Genomic DNA, 11,556 nt, shown 5'->3' with positions numbered 1-11,556 from the left:
GCAGAACTTTCAAGCCTGAGCACTGGCTGAAAGCCAACTTTCTCAGTGGCTTAGAATGGTGAGCAAATAACCTCACCCTTACAGTCTGATTTCTCCTGTGGGCTGAGCAGCAGCTCATTTACACACCCTTTTATGTTGTTGACACCATGATTAATTTTTCCACCTAATTAACTAACCTGCAGGATCCTGTATTTTGGCCAATTGCTTGGGTCAGAGCTGGAGCACCAGGACTGAGAAGGGCAGAGTCCTCTAAGACACTGCACCAATGCATGTACTGATCCAGATATTGCAGAAACTGCAGCAAGACGAGCCGTAATTTTAATTGCTTGGTGTTCCTGCATGTTTTACACGTGTACTTAATGTATCTTCTTGTCAGAATACTGAAAACTCTCTGAAAACACAAAGCTACAAAAAAAAATGAAGCCAGTGGACCCCAATTCAATCAGATTTGCTCATCTGGGTTAAAACTGCAGGATAACCAATACAAAGGACATGAAGTTCAGCATGAGGATTTTTGATTAAATGTGTTAATGGATCTAAGTCTTGGAATATTAATTCATGCTAGCCAGTCTATTTTAGACACTCAACTTGGAGAAGGGCAGGTTAGGCAACTTAAACTTCAATTCCCCAAAGTCAGACAGATGTTGAACTAGATAGAAGTCTGGGGCACATTTAAGAGCCAAAAGAAAATGGAAAGAAGTTACACCTGAAATAAATTTTTGCAACAGAAACAACATTCTTTTTATTCCTCAAATATATAGCCACTCTTTAGAGCAAGGAGATATGTCTAAATTCATGCTTACATCAGTGCATAATTTTAACATGTAGTTTCTCTGGGTATTTATATCCTCGAAAGTGGATCAGCTCCAAGAAGAAAGTTTTAGAAGTCTGGTCTGGAACACATGGGATGCAGATCATTCTCCTGAGATGTGGAAGATCTGCATTTAACTCCCTGCTCCCAATCAGGTCATTCAGGATATAAAAATACCCGCCCTGCTAAATGCTGCAATCACAGAGCTCCTTGGTATAATGAGATGGGTACATATCAAAGCCTTTGTGCAGCATATGTAAATGTATGTATAAAGGTGTCTCTTGCAGTGCCCTTTGAACATCACCCAAGATTTCCCAGATGAACTGGCAAAGGCCATGCTCAGGCTGAGAATCCCAGCGGGTTTCAGGCTCTGGGCTGTTACAAACCCAGCAGCACTGGCCTACGCCTCGTGTCTACTATTAGCACTTAAATCCTTAAGTAACTGCATAGCTATGTAGGTCTGCTGAGCCGCTTGGCTTCGGTCCCACGGCTCTTTTTACCCCGTGCAAGTGCACAGACCGAGAGGCAGAATTTTGTTAACTCTCAGACTTATACCTGCTGCGTGAGAACCGGTGTTGTTTTTCCTGAGCAGGCGAAACGCGTTACCACAGCATCCCTAAGCTGTGATTCACCCGGCTACGCCCGGCAGCGCGGCCGGATCCTGCCCGGCCAGCAAGGCACGGGGAGCAGGGCAGGGGCAGCGGTGCCGCCCTCCCGCAGCCCCTGGACCCAGCCGAGGGGACGGCGGCAGCTGCACAGCGCACACACACTGAGCTGCACAGCGCACACCTGCACACACACACACACTGAGCTGCATAGTGCACACCTGCACACACACACTGAGCTGCATAGTGCACACCTGCACACACACACACACTGAGCTGCACAGCGCACACCTGCACACACACACACACTGAGCTGCATAGTGCACACCTCCACCTGCACACACACACACTGAGCTGCACAGCACACACCGCCACCTGCACACACACACTGAGCTGCACAGCGCACACCTGCACACACACACTGAGCTGCACAGCGCACACCTCCACCTGCACACACACACTGAGCTGCATAGTGCACACCTCCACCTGCACACACACTGAGCTGCATAGTGCACACCTCCACCTGCACACACACACTGAGCTGCATAGTGCACACCTGCACACACACACACTGAGCTGCATAGTGCACACCTACACACACACACTGAGCTGCACAGCGCACACCTGCACACACACACACACTGAGCTGCATAGTGCACACCTACACACACACACTGAGCTGCATAGTGCACGCCTCCACCCGCACACACACTGAGCTGCATAGGGCACACCTCCACCCGCACACACACACTGAGCTGCACAGCGCACACCTGCACACACACACTGAGCTGCACAGCGCACACCTGCACACACACACACACTGAGCTGCATAGTGCACACCTGCACACACACACTGAGCTGCATAGGGCACACCTCCACCCGCACACACACACTGAGCTGCACAGCGCACACCTGCACACACACACTGAGCTGCACAGCGCACACCTCCACCTGCACACACACACACACTGAGCTGCACAGCCCGCACCTCCACCCGCACACACACACACTGAGCTGCATAGTGCACACCTCCACCTGCACACACACACTGAGCTGCACAGCCCGCACCTCCACCCGCACACACACACACTGAGCTGCACCTCCACCTGCACACACACACACTGAGCTGCACAGCGCACACCTCCACCTGCACACACACAGAGCCACAGAACTGCACAGCGCACACCTCCACCTGCACACACACACAGAGCTGCAGAGCCCGCACCTCCACCTGCACACACACAGAGCCATAGAGCTGCGCACCTCTACCTGCGCACACACAGAGCTGCACAGCCCGCACCTTAAACCCCTAAGTAACTTAAATCCTTGATCTCGCACAACTGCACCTGCATACCTGAGCACCTGCACAGCCGCACTCCGTCCGGCACAGTCCCGCACCTGCACCCCGCACTCTCCCACCCTCACACACCTGCACCCCGCACATCTGAGCATCCCGCGTTCCCGCACCCTTACACACCTGAGCACCCTCACACTCCTGCACCCGCGCTCTCCCACCCTCACACACCTGCACCCCGCACACCTGAGCACACCTGAGCACCCCCGCGCTCCCGCACAGCCGCACGCCGGCGCACCGGCCGCGCAGCGGAGACAGGGGTTCAGCACGGGGATACAGAGGGTGACAGCCGCCCCGCACCCCAGCCCTGCACCGCTCCCGGCAGGAGTGAGGGGGCACCCCGAGTTTTCCAGGCCCTTCCCTGCCGCTCCGCGGGGGCGGGGGGAGAATGGGGTAGGATTGGGGGGGGAGAGACCCCGGCCCCGGCCCCGGCCCCGCCCCCTTCTAGGACGTTCGGAGCGGGGCTCGGCAGCGAGTGACGTCATCTAGCACACGCCACAGCCCCGGGCCCCGCCCCTTCGGCACCGCCCCGCGCGGCTCCCGCGCACGAGCCCGCCTCCTCCCTGCTTCCCCCTCCCCCCGGAGTCCCGGCCGGGCCAATCGCTGGGGGCGCAGCGGGGCGGGGCGCGGGGAGCGCGCGCGCTCGCGCCCATTCAGCCGCCGGCCCCGCGGCGCCTGTCGCGGACGGCTGCGATTGGCTGCGAGCGGCACGGCCCCGCCCCTCGGGCGGCTTGTTCCGCCCCCGCCTCGCGGCCCCCTCCCCGCGCCCCCCCGCGCCGGCGGTGAAGGTTCCCGATGGTTCTGGAAGGAGGCGGGTCCCGCCGTATATAAATCGGGCGGGCTGTGGGGAGCGCGCATTAGAGAGGCTACAGCGGAGCGAGCGGGCTGTGTCACAGCGTCAGTGCGGAGAGCAGCGCCCCGTCCCCCTGCCAAGGTGAGCGGTGGGGGCAGCAGCCGGCACTCGCCGGTGGTGGATCGGCGCGCGGAGCGTTTTCCGTCCGAACCCCGGGGCCCGGTGGCTGGGATGCGGGGCTCGTGTGCGGAGTTGCGTGGGTGGTGGGGGTGGGGTGTGCTGTAGGAGCCGCGTGGCGCTGATCGTGCTTTTCTCTGTGCTTCTGTAGATCCTGGGAAAGGGGATTAGGGCTTATAGTCTGGGTAGAGGTGAAAAAAAGATTTAAGTTGGCGGTTTTGAACCCAGCTTACTAAATTTGCATTCTTGTAAGAATGGCGGTGGAGGTGGGGAAAGCGAGCCGCTCCTTGGGGGGTGCCGGTATGGCAGCGGAGCGGCAGGCGCAGAGGGCGGTCAGGGAAGGCTCTGTTCGTGTCCCGGGCTGCGGCTGCAGTGCCCCCTCCGCCTCGCAGCGTGCGCGGGAGTGCTGTGGGAGGCTGACCCGAGCACGCCTCGGTGCGGAGGTACCGGGTGGCCGGAGAGGTCCGCTCTCAATGAATGGGCCCCCAGCCATGAGAGTGCAAGATGGAGGAGCGGGGGTGGGAGAAGCGCCGGACCGGGAAAGCGGCGGGGGCGAAAGGGGGAAGGGGGGGGGGGGGAACCGGGTCGGGAGCAAGAGAAAAGGAGTGGCGGAGATGGGGGAAGAAATAGGCGGCATAAGTAGAAAGAACAGGGTATTGCGGGCAGAAGGAATGGGGGTTAGAGGAAAGGAGCAGAGTGCCAGGAGGGAAGGGAGCGGCGGGGGGGAGGAAAGAGTGGGGGCGGCAGGAAGGAAGGAGCGGGAGAAAAGCGGGGGATGGAGGAGGGAAAGAAAAGGGGGGGATGGGGAGAAAGCGGCGTGAGGGGACAGGCGGGCAGGGGATGGGGCCGGGAGCGGGTTCGGGGGCTGCAGCGCTCTGGGGGGGGGGTGGGGAATGCGCGGGCGGGAGGCGGGGGCAGCCGGGGAAGGCTCTGGCAGTTTCTAGAAGGTCTCGCGGTGCCGGCGGGCGCCGCCAGGGGGCGCTGCGGCGCCGCTCCGCCCGCGGGCTCGGGGCGCGGTCCCGCGCGGGCGGGGGAGCCGGGGCCGCGCTCGGGGCGCTCCGCTCGGCGCCATCGCGGCGGGGCCGCGCTCGGACGCTGCTCGGCCGGGTGAAGGTCTGGCTCCCGAACGGGGCCGACCGGGCAGCTATAGCCGGGGAAGGACGAGTAGTCATTGATGCAAACGTTTTATCTAAGTCAGAGGTGGGGATAGCTGTGTGTGCAAAGTAGTCAAGGGATGCGGCTAAGAAAAGAATAATCCAAGTAAAGATTTTAGGTACTTGTGTGAAACGGGAAAATAAAGGTCGTATATCAATCCGTAAACTAAGGGAGGTGAGCGGAGTAGTCTTGTCTTACCTTAGGTGCTGCAGAGTAAAACGAGTGTAATGCAAGTCTATTGTAAAAGTCTTGTCATCTATTTCCCGCATTCTTTAAAACTTCTGAATAGTTACTCTCTGTAAATAAGGTCTGGGAAGGGCTTTGTCCTGTGTGTGTTACTCTGGTGCCGAAACCACGTGGTTAAAAATCTTGATCTCAGAATGCCGTTGCCTCTGCCTGTAAGAGGCTATGTTAGGTAAGCTGTTCTGGATGGAATTTCAGCTCCTCCCTCTCCTTTCACAGATGCCGGAAGCTGTGCAAACTCAGGACCAACCAATGGAGGAGGAGGTGGAGACCTTTGCCTTTCAGGCTGAGATTGCTCAGTTGATGTCTCTGATCATCAACACTTTCTACTCCAATAAGGAAATCTTCCTCCGTGAGCTGATCTCCAACTCCTCAGATGTAAGTACCAAAAGTAGTCTGGTTAATTTTGGCAATTGCTGAAATTCTCTAGGAGTAGTCAGAGAATGTTAAAGCATGTCTCTTCTCTTGCAGGCTTTGGATAAGATCAGGTATGAAAGCTTGACTGACCCAAGCAAGCTGGATTCTGGGAAAGAGCTGAAAATTAACCTGATTCCAAACAAGCACGATCGCACTCTAACCATTGTGGATACTGGCATTGGCATGACCAAAGCTGACCTGGTCAACAACCTCGGTACCATTGCCAAGTCTGGCACCAAGGCTTTCATGGAAGCCCTGCAGGCAGGGGCTGATATCTCCATGATTGGCCAGTTTGGTGTTGGCTTCTACTCCGCCTACCTGGTTGCTGAGAAGGTGACAGTGATCACCAAGCACAACGATGATGAGCAGTATGCTTGGGAGTCCTCAGCTGGAGGGTCCTTCACTGTCAGACTGGATAATGGTGAGTGTTCAGTGTTCTTGATCAGTGACATCTCTTAAAGATGTTTGGCAACAGTGCATTGCCAAACTCACTTCAAAAAGACACAAAATAAAATAAATTATTACAAAAAATGTGTTACATCAAACATAGGTCCAGGTCATATCTTGTAATTTCAGTTGGCATGATTTCATATGTGTGGAATGCCCAGGTAAATGGTGCATTAAGCTTTCAAAGTTTACACATGGAAAAGTATTTGTTGGAAGACAACTTTGTATGCAGAGTCTTTAAAGACTATGAACTGGATAGTAGACCTCTTCTGAAACTTCTTTGAAGTATATGTAGTGAACTTGAGAAAGCATAACCTAGGCTGTTTCATACACAGAAGCTTCATTTTGCTAAGGTGAAAAAATGATTGAGGAGTGTGGTTTTTAAAGAGTTAATAATGGAATCTGCTCTTCTACAGCAAGGTAAAACATGTAAATTCTGTTCTAGGTGAACCTCTGGGCCGTGGAACCAAAGTCATCCTGCACCTCAAAGAAGATCAGACTGAGTACCTGGAGGAGCGGCGGATCAAGGAGATCGTGAAGAAGCACTCCCAGTTCATTGGCTACCCCATCACACTCTTTGTACGTACCCTGCTGGAAATGCTAAATCAGTATTATCACTTTCACAAGTGGGAGTTTATGTAAGAAGGAATAGTCAGTCTTTCTTTGGTTAGTTTCAGTTCTTTCAGATATTGCACTGAGGAAGCTCTGGGGAAATGTAGTCCTGTTACTTAAAATTGTATTTCACAGGACTATGTTAAAAAACCCAATGTTTTCCAATCCAATAGTATTTGTTTCCAAACAGTTAACCTAGATGTATTGTTAGGAGCCATTTAGTGTAATGAAACTGAGCAGTGAGAACTCGGCTCGGAGCACATGGAAACGCCCACTCGTGTCAGCACCCAGAATGAGAGTCCTTGGAGTGTGGGAGGGAGAGCTTGACTCGCTGTTCTTGGAGTCTGCTGGCTTGGTGAGGCTGCAGGGCGTGCTTAGAACTGTTACTGAATTTACAGCTTCTGCAATTCAAGTACTGATACTGTTTTGTAGGTGGAGAAGGAGCGTGATAAGGAGGTGAGTGATGATGAAGCTGAGGAAAAGGAGGAGGAAAAAGAAGATAAGGAGGAAAAGACAGAGGACAAACCAGAGATTGAGGATGTTGGTTCTGATGAAGAAGAAGAGAAGAAAGATGGAGATAAGAAGAAGAAGAAGAAGATTAAGGAGAAGTACATTGATCAGGAGGAGCTCAACAAGACCAAGCCCATTTGGACCAGGAATCCAGATGACATAACCAATGAGGAATATGGAGAATTCTACAAGAGTCTGACTAATGACTGGGAAGACCACCTGGCTGTCAAAGTAAGTTTTTCTCTTGAGACACAGCTACAGTTGCTGTATCTGTAGATACATAAACTATAACACACAGCACTGAAGCTGTTGCTTAACAGCTTCAACTGATCCATTATGCATTGTTGTTCATAATCTGAATTAATTCTGCAGTCAGGGAGTACAGGTGCTTTCCCAGTTAATAGCTTAGTCACCATGTCTAATTGAATTTCAGACTAGGTTACGTATAAATAAAAAAGCTAATTATGTTTGTAGCATGTTACTTGAAAAGGTTTTTGCCTTTTGTTTAATGCTAAGTGTCATAAGAACACATTTGCTTTCTAAATGTCAGTATGCTGTGTAAGGAGCTGAGTGTGTTCTGAATTGGTCACAATGTAACACTAATTCAGTGTGTCTGTCTGAGGACAGGCTGTTCCTCACCAGTGTCTCAGCTGCTCTGTAATCTGATCTCCAGTGTGTTGCAGTTCGTGTTCTGCATTTGAAGAGCTTTTAAGTGGTTACCACAGTGGAACCAGGCAAACTGACTAAAATTATCATCTTATTTTCTCACAGCACTTCTCTGTGGAAGGGCAGCTGGAATTCAGGGCTCTCCTGTTTGTCCCACGGCGTGCACCCTTCGATCTGTTTGAAAACAGGAAGAAGAAGAACAACATCAAACTGTATGTGCGCAGAGTTTTCATCATGGACAACTGTGAGGAGCTGATCCCTGAATATCTGAGTGAGTATAATTCTGGGGAAAGTGTTCCCTGAAAAGTTAGAAGAACTGCTTAGCTGTTCTGTAGTTTGCTTTTGGAAGGGGGAAAATTTCAGTTCTAAACAGCTGTTGAGCATTTTAAAATACTGCTTAATTCATATTTACTGAAGTTCTATGGAAACAAATTGGTGCTTTGTAATGGGCAGAGGCACATGCATGTAGAGTGACTGTGGTAATGTTTGTTTGAGACTAACAAAGGTGGTAATTGTGTTGTTTGCAGATTTCATGAGAGGTGTGGTAGACTCTGAGGATTTGCCTCTGAATATTTCCCGTGAAATGCTGCAACAGAGCAAGATCCTGAAAGTGATCCGGAAGAACTTGGTGAAGAAGTGCTTGGAGCTTTTCACTGAGCTGGCTGAAGACAAGGAGAACTACAAGAAGTTCTATGAGCAGTTCTCCAAGAACATCAAGGTTTGTAGTCTTTCTGCTGAACACTGCTGATGTTTGCAGTTGCAGATTGGTGACTGTGGCAGTTCAGATTTACCTGAAGGAATCACTAAGTGAATTTTCTTCTTGCTTTTTGTAGCTTGGCATCCACGAGGACTCGCAGAACCGCAAGAAGCTCTCAGAATTGCTGAGGTACTACACATCTGCCTCTGGTGATGAGATGGTTTCCCTGAAGGATTACTGCACTCGGATGAAGGAGAACCAGAAACACGTCTACTACATTACTGGTGAGTTGGGACCTGAAATGGTCAGGCCAGCATTGTGTGTAGGTTTGCCTTCTGGGGGTTTTATAAATCACATTACAGGGTTCTTAGTTACCTTGCTTGGCAGGAATGGGAAGCATTTTTTACCTGTAAAAAATTTATTTCAGGAAATAAAAATCTGCTTTCAAGTCAGTTAAGAGTATTAAATACTGGAGTGTCAGTTTAAACTGCTTGAGTGTCTTTGGGGCTGTTGGTGCCTTTTTTCCCTGTGCTTGGGCCATGAAGCACCACAGCTGTTGCATAGGCTCTGCAGAAACTGAACAAGCTGCTGTTAGTGCTGAGGTTCATCTGTGGTGGTGTTTGTTGCAGGTGAAACAAAGGATCAGGTGGCCAACTCTGCTTTTGTGGAGCGTCTCCGCAAACATGGGCTGGAGGTGATCTACATGATCGAGCCCATTGATGAATACTGTGTGCAGCAGCTGAAGGAATTTGAAGGCAAGACCCTGGTTTCTGTCACAAAAGAGGGTCTGGAGCTTCCAGAAGATGAGGAGGAGAAAAAGAAACAGGAGGAGAAGAAAGCAAAGTTTGAAAATCTTTGCAAGATAATGAAAGATATCCTTGAAAAGAAAGTAGAAAAGGTAAAAATAGTTCTCAGTTTACATGTGTGTGAAAGTCAATCTACAATGAATTTAGGGTAAATCAGTTGCACTTGTTGAAATGCTTAAATTGCAAACCTGTGCTTTGTATTCCCCGTGCAGGTTGTTGTGTCCAATCGTTTAGTTACTTCTCCATGCTGCATTGTAACAAGCACGTATGGCTGGACTGCCAACATGGAGAGGATCATGAAAGCCCAGGCATTAAGGGACAACTCCACAATGGGATACATGGCAGCAAAGAAACACCTGGAGATTAATCCTGACCATTCCATCATTGAAACACTGAGGCAGAAAGCAGAGGCTGATAAGAATGACAAGTCTGTGAAGGATCTTGTCATCCTGCTGTACGAGACAGCGCTGCTGTCCTCTGGCTTCAGCCTAGAAGACCCTCAGACACATGCCAACCGCATCTATAGAATGATCAAACTTGGCTTGGGTAAGTTAACAAATCTGTCCTGGCTCCTGTGAGCTCAGGGTGTATTGTCTTGGTCCTGCTTGGTAGTGTGGAAAATGAACCCTCAGGTGCTGGAAGTACTGTGGAGATGAAAGGTTTGGGTTGTGCTGTGAGCATTAATGGGGGTGTGTTTCCTGCACAGGCATCGATGAGGATGACACTGCTGCAGAGGAAGCCAGTCCAGCTGTCACTGAGGAGATGCCTCCTCTTGAAGGAGATGATGACACATCACGCATGGAGGAGGTGGATTAAACGAGTTTACAGGAACTCATGAATGTTTCCTTGGCTAATATGAATAAGTTATATTTTGTATATTATGAATGTTACCTGCCAAAAAAAATCTTTGACACTTTGTCTGCATTCCCTCTTTATATTTATTTTCGAAGATGTTATACCTTTATTTTTGTTACATTGCTTTTTCAGCTGATGTGAGATAAAAATGCCATTGAGGGAATATTTTCTTTAACACTGTACAACCCTAAACAGGCAAGTAAGGAGTAGTTATTTTTGTCTGTATTAGCTGGTTGCAGGTGGCAGGGTTTTTGACTTATTCTTAATTGCCAGAAATGTGGAAAGAAGTAACGAAGGTGGGAAGACATCAGGGTGTTCAAGTTTGTTTAGTGTTACACAGCTCTTCAATTCTTAAGTATCTAACATACAGTACCTAGTAACTAGGTATCTAGGAGAGCTGAATCTCTTGGGGAAGCTTTAATCCTTCTGCTCCTAACAAGGTCTTGATGTTTAAAGTTGTTTTTTATACTGTTCAAGGATTCTGGATTGCACTCTACCATAGAATAGAATCCACTGTAAATCTCTATTGTGACTTATGCAACTCTGCATGTACAGTTCAAACATAGAACTGTAAGAATAAAAGTGTTAAGAATTGAGCTGTGTCTCTGACTGTCTGTTCACACTGAAACCAAACTGCCCTGCCCATGCCCATGTGGGTTGCTGTTCTGGATCCTGAGCTCCAGCTGCTGCCCGCAGTGTACAATTAATGGGGTGTGCTTGGTGATCCCCCTGCAACACCAGTGCCACACCAGAGGGGTAAGGGTCTCTGGAAGAGTGATTCGCTCCAAGTTGGGGTAGAATTTACATTGATGGTTCAGCAATTGTTCCCGAAGTCTCGGGTGAACGGAGCTGCAATCTCGTTCCATGGTGCTGCTGGGAGGTGATCAAGAACTTTCACCTGAGAAGTTGCCAGTACCATCACAGAGCTTGCCAGGGAATGAGGTGGTTGTGCTGCATTCTGTCTTCCTTGGCATTTGTCTTGGAGTAGCAAAGAGAAATTTGTAAGCAGCTCCATTCAGCAGTTGGGCCTTGGTGCCTCTTGGGTGCCCTTTTGGTGACTTAGGGCAGATTTTATTTGGTACAGTGTCTTAAATTCAATTAACCAGTTTGGGAGGAGGAGGGGTTTAAGGGCAGGTTCTGACCAACTCACCCTGCTGGATTCCTGTGTCCATTTGTTCTGCTCCATGATACAGGAATTCCCAGTATAAGTAATTCATATACATATTACAGTGTGTTGGTGGTGTTTTTGTAGTAAGGTGAAAAGAGGAGGTGGAGTTTCTGGTCCTAAGTGTATTTCACAGGTACCTAAACCTGGTTCCATGCAGACCAGTTCAAAATTATGTCAGGCAAGTTGTGGTTTGTAAAATGTTTATGTCAATGCAGCCCTTGGTAGGGAGAGGCCAAGCTG

At 50.1% G+C, this 11,556-nt stretch overlaps 1 protein-coding gene across 1 annotated transcript; it reads left to right on the top strand.

Annotated features, from left to right (window-relative positions):
• Positions 1-3,595: 3,595 nt before the first annotated feature.
• On the top strand, positions 3,596-10,744 carry HSP90AA1 (heat shock protein 90 alpha family class A member 1). Its single transcript, XM_058025835.1, has 11 exons — positions 3,596-3,704; positions 5,358-5,516; positions 5,610-5,976; positions 6,448-6,581; positions 7,047-7,355; positions 7,896-8,061; positions 8,318-8,508; positions 8,624-8,771; positions 9,117-9,385; positions 9,506-9,839; positions 10,000-10,744. Exons 2-11 carry the CDS (start codon positions 5,358-5,360, stop codon positions 10,107-10,109), a joined length of 2,187 nt encoding a protein of 728 aa, XP_057881818.1. The 5' UTR covers positions 3,596-3,704; the 3' UTR covers positions 10,110-10,744.
• Positions 10,745-11,556: the final 812 nt, after the last annotated feature.

This window comes from Melospiza georgiana, chromosome 6 (genome assembly GCF_028018845.1).
Source record: "Melospiza georgiana isolate bMelGeo1 chromosome 6, bMelGeo1.pri, whole genome shotgun sequence".
Lineage (NCBI taxonomy): Eukaryota > Metazoa > Chordata > Aves > Passeriformes > Passerellidae > Melospiza > Melospiza georgiana.
This window is presented reverse-complemented; position numbering and strand designations above follow the sequence as displayed.